This window comes from Psittacula echo (assembly GCF_963264785.1).
Source record: "Psittacula echo genome assembly, chromosome: 7".
Lineage (NCBI taxonomy): Eukaryota > Metazoa > Chordata > Aves > Psittaciformes > Psittacidae > Psittacula > Psittacula echo.
In genome coordinates, this window is record NC_137740.1 from 10,620,924 (window position 1) to 10,632,249 (window position 11,326).

Below are 11,326 nucleotides of genomic sequence, written 5' to 3' on the forward strand. Positions count from 1 at the left end.
AAGGGGCTGGTGATTTGTGCTTCAGAGGGGGCTGCATTTCCCCCCTTAGTGCTCCAGTTGGGAGTTTGAGCAGGTGGAGCCCCCACCATGCCCCTCTGCAGCCATGGCCAGCTCATTTTGGGCAAGGTGGCAAAGCCAACCACAGCCAAGAGGCTCCTCCAGCAGCATTAGGGGACAGTGAGGGACAGCTGACAGTTTTTCCCCCCAAGGGGATGAAACTTTCCTCTCCTAGAAAGGGGTCACTCCCTTTAGTTTAATTTAAAGTGATTAACTTACTGCATTAACAATATTGGTCTGTGGGGCTTGGAAATAAATCTTTGTGGCTTCAGTAGACGAATTCTTCCCTGCAGGATCAGGATCCAGCCACTCCCCCTCATGGGTGCACAAAAAGAACGCTCCCACAAGTGAGGAAAAGTCTTCCCCCACACACTGAGCTCTGACACCCACTAATTCCACCTTAACCCAGTACCAGTGAGGAGTGTAAGAACTAGGAAATAAACAGAGGGTGTTTCCATGGGAACTCAATGTTTAATATGGAAAATTACAGAACATCAACATGGGTTTTGCGTAGCTGCACATCTTCCACAGGACCAGACGCAGAGACAGGCTGATGCTTGGCTGCTGCCAGGAACGGGCAGGAGCAGAACTGTGAATCCAGGAACCACCAACATGGGCCGTGGAAGCAGATGGACAATGGCGCCCGCCTTCACTTCAGGTTCTTAAAGAGTTTGTGAGCAACCTGAAAAGAAGAGGCAAAGCCCTCAGTAACTCATAGTTTAGGGCTGGAAGGCAGCAGGGTGTTACCATGTGCATCTTGGCTTTCTGAGCCCCACAGTTGTTGGCTTTGCAACGAGTCATTCAAGAGAACAAACAAGCTGAAATTTCTCACAAAGTTTCAGCTCAGCTTAAAAAGGTTCAGCTTCAAAATGGCAAATACAACCCTGAAACAGCAGAGTGCTATCTGTGGGGCAGAAACATCATATGTGACTTATTTAATCTTTTAATAACCTACTGAATTCCAGCTGGAACTGTTGTAACAAGGAGGAAACAAACATTTAACATGAAAAAGCATCAAGGCTCACAGTTCTTCTGACCACCTCTCACACCTGAACCGCCTGCACTCTTGGAAGTGTGGCTAAGCTAAAGCTTCTCCCGGCACCCGCAGGTGCTGCACTTACGCAGTGGTCCCTGGCGTGCAGGAAGTCAAACAGCTCCTCAGTGCACTGCTCTTCCGTCCGGGACCTGGAGGACACCCGTGCATCGCACTGCTCCAGCCGCTCCCGCGCCTTCACGCATTTTTCCGTCTGCTCACAGTGCTCCCGGATCGTGGTTAAAGGATCCTGCAGGCACAGGACTGCTGTGAGGGCACAGACACCCTGAAATGCAGTTTCCCCCCATACGCTTCCCTGAGGCCCATTGCTTTAAGAGGAAGCCATATATCTCCGTGGAAGTTGGAATTTGAGCTGCCACCATGCTGAGCTGTGGATCTGTCAACCACAAAATCGTTTGGGTTGGAAAGGGCCTTAAGATCATTCAGTTACAACACCCAGGGCAGGGACATCTTCCACTAGCTGAGGCTGCTCAAGGCTCTGTCCAACCTGGCCCTGAACACTACCAGGGCTGGAGCATTCACAGCTTCCATGGGCAACCCATTCCAGTGCCTCACCACCCTTACAATAAAGAACTTCTTCCTTACACCTAACCTGAACTTCCCCTGTTTAAGTTTGAACCCATCACCCCTTGTCCTATCACTACAGTCCCTGATGAAGAGTCCCTCCCCAGCATCCTTGTAGGCCCCCTTCAGATACTGGAAGGCTGCTATGAGGTCTCCATGCAGCCTTCTCTTCTCCAGGCTGAACAGCCCCAACTTTCTCAGCCTCTCTTCATACGGGAGGTGCTCCAGTCCCTGATCATCCCCGTGGCCTCCTCTGGACTTGCTCCAACAGCTCCATGTCCTTCTTATGCGGAGGACACCAGAACCGTACACAATACTCCGACTTACCACCAGCTCTTCCTCCTCCTCCTGTGAAAAAGGAAAGCAGAGCCGTTACCGACTGCCCGCACGCCGGCCGCGTCCCAAGGGCTCCGGCGAAGCTGCGCTCACCTCAGGCTCCCCGGCGTGAACAACGCTGTCCCGCAGCCCCATGGCCCCGCTGCCGCCGCACAGAAGGACTCAGCAGGGTCACCCGACGGAAGCGCCGCTGCCCGCCCTGGAAGCGGAAACGCGCCGGGACCGCTCCAACGCAGGGTGGTGCTTCAGGGACGGGCGCGTCCTTTGCAAACATGGCGGCTACCGCTGTGTGCCTTATTTCCTCTTGTCCTCCTTAGGATCACAGAATCATTTAGGTTGGAAAGGACCTTTAAAATCATGAAGTCCAACTGTCACCCCAGCACTGCTATGTCCATTACTAAATCATGTCACTAAGGGCCTCATCTGCAAGTTTTTGAACACTTCCACAGTGACTTCACCACTTTCCTGGGCAGCCTGTTTCAATACCTGACCACCCTTTGGGTGGAGAAATTGTTCCTAAAATCCAAACTAAACCTCCCCTGGCGCAGCTTAAGGCCGTTATCTCTTGTCCTGTCATCTGTTACTAGGGAGGAGACACCACCCACCTCCTGGCTCTAGCCTTTCAGTTAGATCTAGAGAGCGATAAGGTCGCCCCGAGCCTTCTCCAGCTCAACTCGACCTCCCCAGCATGGCCGCCCGATCCCTCCTCCTCCTGCTCCTCCTCCCAAGGTGGCGGAGCTGGCGGGAGGGCGCGTTCCTTCCCAAGATGGCGGCGACAACGCGCGGAAGGGAGGGTGCGTCCCTCCCCAGGATGGCGGTGGTGGGGCAGCAGTGAGAGGGGCGATGGCGGCGGAGGGGCCGCGCAGCCTGTTCTCGCTGAGCGCGGCGGCCGTGAGCCGCAGCATGGCGGCTCTGGAGCGGGACGTCTGGGGTAAGGCGGGGGCGGCGCGGGGCGGAGGGGCGCTGGGCCTGGGGCCTGCCCGCATTCTGCCGCCGTCTCCCTCTGGCTCTCCACAGCGCTGCCCGGACATCTCCTGCGGGGGCTCCTGCCGCTGCTCACCATCTTCCACCTCGAGCGGGCTGAGGGCGCAGCACAGAGAGCAGGTGACAGACCCTGGAGGGGTGGGAGGGACGAGCCCCCATACTGATGGGGTGGACAAACCCCCCTCATACACACACTGAGGGGTTCCCTCCGGCCTGAGGGGATGAGCCCCACACCGGAGGGACCCGTGTCTGGAGGGAGGAACCTGCTGTGGACGAACAGAGCCCTCCTGCCTGGAAATGGGAGCCCTGGCCCAGAGGGGTGAGCCCCTCAGCAGGGTGTGGGGCACCGCAGAGCACAGGCCCTGCCACCATCACCACCGGGGCTCGGGTACCCCCAGTGCCCAAAACCTTGAGCCCTGTCCCATCCCTGGGCAGGGTTCATGCAGCAGTGCGGGTGCTGCTGTCAGTGCTCCTTTAGAGGATCAACAAACCCTGCTGGTTTTAACTCATATCCCATGAAAGGCGGTGCGTGTTCGTCCCCTCACTGCAAAGCACCATCCTTTCGCTGCAGAGGTCTGGGTCTGTGTGCCCCAGTGCTGCCCCTTGTCTGCTCTGCAGGCTCTGAGGCAGGACAGCGGGGTGCGGAGCAGGGATGACAGCGCCTGGTTGATTGTTGTTGTCCCGCAGGCCTCTCGACGCAGCCCATCTGGCGCAAGCTGTGGGATGATGTGATGAAAACCAGGCCGCCCAACTCGGAGGTGAGGAAACGCTGCCGGTGGGAGAAGGGGCACAAGGCAGGCACCCTGTTTCTAAGCCCGGTGGTGCTGCTGGCCGCCTCCAAGCCATTGCTGGTGCTTGTTTATAGGGATTTGTAGAGCTCTGGACCAAGGCATGACCCTGGTAGTACAATCAGTTTGGAAATGGGGTTCTTAAAAGGGACTGTAGTGTACAACCATGCCCATCATCTCACAACAGCGAGTTTGACCAAAGAGTAAATCCTGTCTTCAGAGATGTAATTCTTAGGGAAATGGGATAAAATCAGTATTTGATATCATGCTTACACCTACGCTGGCAAAAGTTGTGCTGACGTCTCAGAAAGCACTAAAGAAATACTTAGGGAAGACTGAGTTTAGGAGAATGGCTTTGCATAGGTAAACTGAGGCAGCTCCACTGATCCAGCACCACAAAACAATCATTATCAGGCAGCTTAATCACAGCCTATAAATTGATGGTTGGGAATAAAATTCCTGATGATGGTTTTTGATAAGCAAAACCAATGGCTTAGCTTCAAACCACCACGTGTGTTTAAAGTTAGGCTGGAAGCAGGATGAGGTGAGAGCGATGGGAGTAACGTGTTTTTTCAACAGGTACGCTTAGGAAGGATGTTGAGAGCTAGACAGGTTGTGCTAGCAGCAGGGTTTTTGGACACCACATTTACCATGTTAGCAGAGAGCAGTAATTTAACTTAAAAAGAATGAGAAAAAATTGTGGCTTTGTTAACGTGTCCCTGTTGTTTAATTGCAGAATATAACCTGTTGGAGGAAGAAGTTCCTTGAAACGTTCTTCTCAAATGTTCTTCACGGTGTCTTGGATGTCTCCTCTGACTGGCGCCTCCATCACCATCACTTCTCCCCACTGCTCCACAGCTCCCCGCACGTTTCCCAGCTTACCCTCTGCAACATGCTGCAGGGCGCGGTGGAGCTCACTGCTGAGCACAACCAGAAAGTGCTTGAAAACCTGGCTGGATCCCTGCGGATCCTGAAGTTCCAGCACCTCCTCTCCTCCGACCAGTCCATCAGGCGTTCGCTGGTTTTGCTTCTTCACCGGCTGATTCACCATGGCTCTGTCAGCCAAGTGTCCATGTATTCCTGGCCTGTTCCCGACACGGTTCTTCTTGTTCTCATTTTGAGCATGAGCGCTGGGTTCTGGCGCTCGGGCAATGCCTTAATGTATCACAGCAGCCCGTGTGGCCTTTGCAGAGAGGAGGGCAAAGCGCAAAGCCAGGAGCTCCCACAAGAGCGAGCAGAGAGGGGCTGTTATGATGAGAGGGAGCGGAGCAGTGATGAGAACCAGAAGAGATGCCCCAGCGCCCTGGAAGAGGCTGACATGGAGGTGGATGGATGTGGGGCTGATGCTCATCTGAACTCTGCCCTCTCTAGAGCAAGTTCTCCTCTGCATAACCAGGCATGTGAGGAGGCAAGCAGCAAGGTGCCCTGTGACCACACCAGCGTTGAGGGAGGTTCTTCTTGCGTCTCAGACCAGCTGTCCTGTCAGCATGCTCTTCGGAAGACACGCAGACGACTAAAATCTGCCGTGGGGAGGAAACGTCGCTGCCTCAGAGGAAGCAGGGGACCACATGCCGACTCAGAAGACCTGTATGATTTTGTTTTCACTGTTGCTAAAGAGGATAATTCAGGGTTACTCAACAAAAACAGTGCCACAGAGGGAGAAAACGCTGAGAACTGGACTAGTTCCTCCCCAGGATCTCCGTGCAGTGGCCATGCTGGCTGTAAGAAAAGAGGAGGATCTGCTGGGATCTTTTCTCTGAAAGCTGCTCACCGCTTCCGAAGCGTGTCCACACTGGAATTGTTCTCCATTCCCTTGACTGGGGAGACATGTCGGACTCTGAGTAACCTGCTGAGTTCCTGGGTGTCTTTAGAAAACTTGGTTCTGTCTTACAACGGTTAGTGGTGTGAACAGGCTGCTTCCTTCCAGCCTTGGTCTAATGGGCTGATGTACTGCTCTACCTGGACTTTTTTACTGGATTGGCATTGTAAGAGTATTGGTACCTGATCTGGAGAATGGCATTGGTAGAAATGTTTAATGAGTGTGAGGACTTGTTTGAGGGAGAGAATGGTGCCCTTCTGCCCCAGAACAGCCCTTGTGCTTACCATTGAGAGGGTGAAGGGAAGAGCCAAATCTCCATCTCCCATATACACAGTCTAGCTTTAAGAACGTGTGTATAAAGCAGTTTATGCATTTAGCCTTTGACTTGGGTTGCTTGGCCTTTGGTGCAGCACCAGCTGTGTGTTCTTTGGTGCCTGCATGGGCACAGCTAACACCTTTCTGTACAAATGCTGTTCCAGGCCTGGGTGCTAACATCTCCTGCATCCTCTCGGCGCTCCGGACCCTGTCCCGCCACTCGAACTGCCACCTCCATGTGCTGCGCGTGAGCGACATCTTCTCCCACGTGCCTTGCATGGAGCTTGTTCACTGCATCCTGAGCGCCTCTCCCCAGCTCCACACACTCTCAGTCAGCTTCGACCTCAAAAACCAGCTGGAAGGGAACAGGGCAGAGGGGAATCCAACCTGCAGTGAGGTAGAAATTCCAGGTAGGAATCAGCGTTCTGAGTGGTGGCCAGGATGTGGCAGGCAGATAGAGCCATAAGGCTTGGCATATAGATTTGAACTCTGCACTTACAGTGATGTGTAAGTAAGCAATTACAGCCTCACCTTTCTGATTTAGGTGGTGGTGTAGTTTGTCATTTCCAGTCTGTGACATGCTCTCTGGAGCCTGAGTCTTGGACAAAGCATTTTGTTGCTGTAGGCTAAGCTGCTGCAACAGCAGCTTTGTACAGGGCTAGTCATAACCTACTGTCCACGTAGCCATGGGGAGTGTGTCCCACAAAATCTGTGAATTGGCTGGGAGCTTCTACTCCTATTGACTGTGAGGCTCTAAGCCTTAGACCCTTCAGCCGAGGGATAGCATCTTTTGATTGTTACAATACCACAGGTGGTGGCAAAGAACTGCCCAAGCCTATGGATTGCAGTCTGGGAGCTGTAGTGGTGTATTCTCAGTTCGCAGGTCTCCCATCACCTTCATTAGCCCTGGAGTGACCAGAAAAGCAGTGGGGAAAGCCTGAGCGAGTATGGAGTGGGGTCAGGGAAAAGCTGTGCTCTGAGAAGTCACTGACTGGTTTGTGGATGAAGTGTGACCTTTTCTCAAGCAGTTTTACTGCCAGAACACAGTAGAAATTGGTGGCCCTGTGGTGTGGTGGGAGTCCTGAAATGAGCCTGAAGTGATGCACATTACCATAGGATTGAGTTATCATCGAGCTCTGCAGGGCAGGGTGCATCACACAGGTCCTTTCTACCAACCGAAATGATACCTGGGTCAGGTATACAGACTCCTTGCTTGCTGTAGGACCTAGCTACATTGAAGACAGACACTCCAGGCCAAGCTCTTCCATTGTTGTTTGGTTTTCTTTCCCTAGAGACCTGCCTGGAGCAGCTGGAGATCCGATTCCCCAGGGAACCTCTGCACACCTCATTCCTGCTGCCAGTGCTCAAGGCATCAAACTCCCTCCAGCAGTTGTCCCTTGACAGTGCTACACTGCCTTCTTCTCAGGAGCTTGGGCTCCTTTTGGAGGCTCTCAAAGGTACTCTGCTCACCTGCATCACTGTGACACACAGAGTAGCTTCCTTGCTGGGATCTTCCATCCTTTAGCGTGGAGCCAGCTTAGGTGGGTCCATTTCTTCAGTGTGGGTATCCTTGAAGTCTCCCAAGAAAAGGAAGTGGGCATCAGCCATTCCACTTTCTGTGCTGAGCATTTGAATGCTCAATCCTTTTGAATTCCCCACGATCCCACACAAATTATCCGCAGTCCAACTCAGTTTCTGGGGAGGGTCTTTTTATCCCAAGGACATAAGGGTACTTTACCTGAGAACTTGTTTTGCTTTTAGAGTGTAATCCAAATTTGAAGAAACTGAGTTTTCATGATGTGAACCTGGCTGAGCACCAGAAAGAAGTCCTGCTTTTGCTTCAGGATCCTGTCCTGCAAGGTACAGGAAACTCCCGGGTGCTGTTGCTTGGAAGGATGCTGCAGGTGACTGCTTTGGGCTGGCTGGTGTTTAGGAGGTGATCTTTAGATGCGTAAAGTTTAGCCAAATGTCACTGTCCCTGGAACAGATCTGTAGCTCTTGGCAGAGTGGGAACACATCTAGTTCTTTGTGCCAGCAGGGCAGAGAGGAGCAGCTGCAAAGCTGTCGCATGCTGGAGAGATGAGTCCATAGTCTTGGCTATAAAACAAAGATTTTTAACCTGCAGAGCACATCCGCCTTTAACTGGGTCAGCTGGCAAAGCCATTCGCTGGGTGTGATCTCTGCTCTCTTCCTGTGCTGTTGTGTGCAAGCCACTGCTGGGGAAGCTTTGTTCTTGCATACGGATTAGGGGTTGGAGCTGTCTGCAGGATGTAATTATGGCATAATGAAGCACACAGGGAGTACTAACATGTACTGTCAATCAATTTCTTCCCTAGAAATCACGTTTTCCTTCTGCCGGCTGTTTGAAAGCTCTACTACTGAGTTTTTGTCAGAAATAATTAATACAGTGAAAAGAAACTCAGCTTTGAAGAGTCTCAAACTGCCTGGGAATCGCCTTGGTGAGTACTGTGAATGTTGCTATGGGGCCTTGACCTTAGGCTAGCCCTCAGAGACAACTTCAGCATTGGAGTTAGGACCATCGCTAGCTGGTGACCTCAGTGCTGAACTGAACACACACACATGAACAGAATGGATTTAGTTCACAAAATAAGGAGTACTGAGCTCATTTTTAAAGGCTGAATTTCAGTTGTGTTCAGCAGTGTACCAGGAGCCCAGGTGCTGTGCGGACACTGCGGTTGCTTTTTTCTGCATCAAAAGCAAGTATCAGCAGGACTCCACCTTTGTCTGGACTCTGATCTGCTTCAGACTCTTTAGCAGGAACACAGCCAACAGCAGATGCACCTCTGAATGAGGCAGTGCAGGCTTTGCCTGAGTTTGAGCATTTTGTGCCTTAAAAGCTGTTGGCAGCCACTCGAGGGATGGGAAAAAGTAAAGGAAGGGTTTGTGTCAAGGAAGTGGAAGTGAATTTACAGAAATGATAGGCTTTGAGGATCACAGGCCAAGTAGAAATATTTTGAGAAGTGAATTTCGTGTAAACCCAGAATACTGTTTTTTGTTCTTTTAATGACCTGAAGAAGGAAAACTTGGGATCACCCAACTATACTTAATTTCTAAATTATGGGTTTAACCCTGTAATTTTGGCAATTTTTAAAATAAAGCTGTATATTGACTCCTCAAACAAACCCAGGATTTTTCTACTGAAACAGACTGCTCTATGAGCAAATGTTTCTGTTGCCTTGAACACTGCTTTGGAGGGTGAACTCGCTTTAGGCCACTGAGGGGGACAAACTGAGGGTCCAGAGATGAGCCCTGTGTGCATGTGCGTATGACCTCCTTTCTGCACTGTTATCCCAGCCCTGTAGCCATTTAAATGTTTAAGAGGCTCCCAGTTAGCATCTAACACCCACATTTATCTCCTCTTAGGGAATCACAGGCTGGTTGCCCTTGCAGACATTTTCTCTGAAGATTCCTCCTCTTCTCTTTGTCAGCTGGATGTCAGGTATTCTGCTGCTCTAGCATTGAATTTCTTGTTTCAGGATGGCCAGAGCTGAACTGGGCACAGAAAGCAGGAGAATGGTTTTGTACCTTCTTCATTGGAACACATGCCCAAGAAAAGCTTAGAGAATGCTGCAGTGGGCACATACAGCGTCAGGGATCTCCAGCATCTTTGAGACATATCATTGTCACTTACATAAATGAGTCAAAAAACTCCATAAAAGCAGCTTTGGTTTGCTGCTCCCCTGGGAGGCAGCTGCATGCTCTTCCTGCATCCTCGTGTACATTGATTCTTGGGCATCAGCATGAACAGCTCTGTTCCCATTGCCCCTGTTAGGGCCTATGCATGCCTCTGCATTCTTTTAATCATCTTTGGTCTTCCAGCTGAACTGCTTCTCTCTTCTTGAGCGTGAAGGCTCAGGTTGCTGAGAATACACAGGCTTGAGAGTTTAACCATGGCCACTCCTTCAGCTGCCTTGAATCCTGATTGTCACTGTGCCTTTCCCAAGATTAAGTCCAGCATGCAACTTCATATTTATTTACACATCTATGCAGGGAAAATAAGTTAATCTCCTGGGAACCCCCAGGCCCAGACACATGCTCTCCTGATTTTCTTATAAGGAAGAGATAAATGATTACTTACTGCTGAGGCCTGTAGATTGGACCAGGCAGTTGACAGCTGCTGTGAGACTGCAGTGCTTCTGGCACCACTTAACCAGCAGCTTGGGTCCAGCAACATTTTAAGGCCACAGCCAAGTCTACTTCAGTCAGTATAAAGGAGGCCAGGATACTGAATTTAACTTGTCAGTGGTTACCACCTTCGTTTTAAACAGCTTCCAGCCTTTCATATTGCTGTGCTTCAGTTTTATTGTGCACCAAAAACAGCAGTTACTACAAGGAACAGTAATTTAAACTGCTCAAATTATAGCCTAGACTCTTAATGACTTCTTTTTTGTCCTCCTTTCCCTGGAAAGCTCAAATTGCATCAAACCTGATGGGCTCCTGGAGTTCACAAAGAAGCTGGAAGGCTACATCCAGCAGAGAGGGGGACAGATTCAATTCACACACCTTCGCCTCTTCCAGAATTGGCTGGACCAGGATGCTGAAACAGCTCAAGAAGCACTTCGGCGTCTCAAAGCTGTGTGCAGTGTGGTCAATGACTCATGGGACTCCTCCCAGGCCTTTGCTGATTACATCAGTGTTATGTGATAGTGTTGCAGGACCGATGGACACAGGAGAGGGAGAAAACTGAACAGTTTGAACTAAGCAGTTCAGTCCCTGGCCAAGTAGCCTGCTGTTTGTTGGCAGTCATGTTGTCCTCTCCAACATCTGCTGGCATTTTACAGAGGTTTTGAATAGTTTGTTCTTTTGTAACATTTTTATAACAAAAATATAACTAAGACCCATAATATAACAAAGTGTGATTTTTATTACTGGTTTGTAATGTGATTGAATTAAAACACTCTGCTAGATCAGGGGATCCTGCCCATAAAAAAGCAAGTGGTTTTAGAAATGGAGTTACCTTAATACTGCACGCATGATCTTTCAGGCCAAATGTTCAACACAAGCTGAAACTGTTTCCCCTTGTACAAATCTTCTTGTTCCTGAGTAATCAACAAGGTTCACATTTCACAAAAGAAACGGATCCTGCAAGTTTCTGATTGACAGCTCTGAGCCATAGCTGTCAAGGAAAATAGCATGACTGTGCACTTCAGGTACTATAAAACTCCAGGCTTAACTTAAACCTGAAGACAAAACTTGGCTGAGTAGAAGGCACAGACACCAACAGCTTGAGAACCAGTGCTGAACCTGATCAAACACACCAGGACCAGTTATTCTCAGCTCCCAGAGGCTGTTTCTCAGGCACATAATACCCACAGCAGAGAAAAGCCACTGACTCCTTGCTGTTGCAGTAGACGGCAATGCTGAGAGCCTTCCAGCCTCTCAGCATGC

At 50.6% G+C, this 11,326-nt stretch overlaps 2 protein-coding genes across 4 annotated transcripts; one reads left to right on the plus strand and one right to left on the minus strand.

The window, feature by feature from the left end:
- Positions 1 to 514: 514 nt before the first annotated feature.
- Positions 515 to 2,576, minus strand: UQCRH (ubiquinol-cytochrome c reductase hinge protein). The gene is made up of 4 exons (XM_080622606.1): positions 2,105 to 2,576; positions 2,003 to 2,023; positions 1,179 to 1,340; positions 515 to 739 (listed from the first exon to the last, which is right to left on the minus strand). Exons 1-4 carry the CDS (start codon positions 2,144 to 2,146, stop codon positions 707 to 709), a joined length of 258 nt encoding a protein of 85 aa, XP_080478732.1. The 5' UTR covers positions 2,147 to 2,576; the 3' UTR covers positions 515 to 706.
- A 211-nt stretch (positions 2,577 to 2,787) lies between these two features.
- Positions 2,788 to 10,773, plus strand: LRRC41 (leucine rich repeat containing 41). 3 transcript variants are annotated; one of them, XM_080623028.1, is made up of 10 exons: positions 2,788 to 2,942; positions 3,029 to 3,115; positions 3,683 to 3,753; positions 4,520 to 5,678; positions 6,082 to 6,327; positions 7,210 to 7,374; positions 7,679 to 7,777; positions 8,254 to 8,376; positions 9,302 to 9,377; positions 10,348 to 10,773. In XM_080623028.1, the coding sequence occupies exons 1-10, from the start codon at positions 2,855 to 2,857 to the stop codon at positions 10,580 to 10,582; spliced, it is 2,349 nt and encodes a 782-aa protein (XP_080479154.1). In that variant the 5' UTR covers positions 2,788 to 2,854; the 3' UTR covers positions 10,583 to 10,773. The 3 variants fall into 3 exon arrangements, 1 of the variants encoding a protein (XP_080479154.1); XR_013957400.1 differs by lacking the exon at positions 10,348 to 10,773 and having other exon boundaries at positions 7,679 to 7,821; XR_013957401.1 differs by lacking the exons at positions 9,302 to 9,377; positions 10,348 to 10,773 and having other exon boundaries at positions 7,210 to 7,458; positions 8,254 to 8,275.
- Positions 10,774 to 11,326: the final 553 nt, after the last annotated feature.

Bases quoted from the DNA above. Each gene is read 5' to 3' on its own strand.
- UQCRH (XM_080622606.1), bottom strand. From the start codon at position 2,146: ATGGGGCTGCGGGACAGCGTTGTTCACGCCGGGGAGCCTGAG. The intron at 2,024-2,104 runs GTGAGCGCAGCT...CCTTTTTCACAG, and splicing joins TTCACGCCGGGGAGCCTGAG to GAGGAGGAGGAAGAGCTGGT. The intron at 1,341-2,002 runs GTAAGTCGGAGT...CTGTGCCTGCAG, and splicing joins AGGAGGAGGAAGAGCTGGTG to GATCCTTTAACCACGATCCG.
- LRRC41 (XM_080623028.1), top strand. From the start codon at position 2,855: ATGGCGGCGGAGGGGCCGCGCAGCCTGTTCTCGCTGAGCGCGGCGGCC. The intron at 2,943-3,028 runs GTAAGGCGGGGG...GGCTCTCCACAG, and splicing joins TCTGGAGCGGGACGTCTGGG to CGCTGCCCGGACATCTCCTG. The intron at 3,754-4,519 runs GTGAGGAAACGC...GTTTAATTGCAG, and splicing joins CCAGGCCGCCCAACTCGGAG to AATATAACCTGTTGGAGGAA.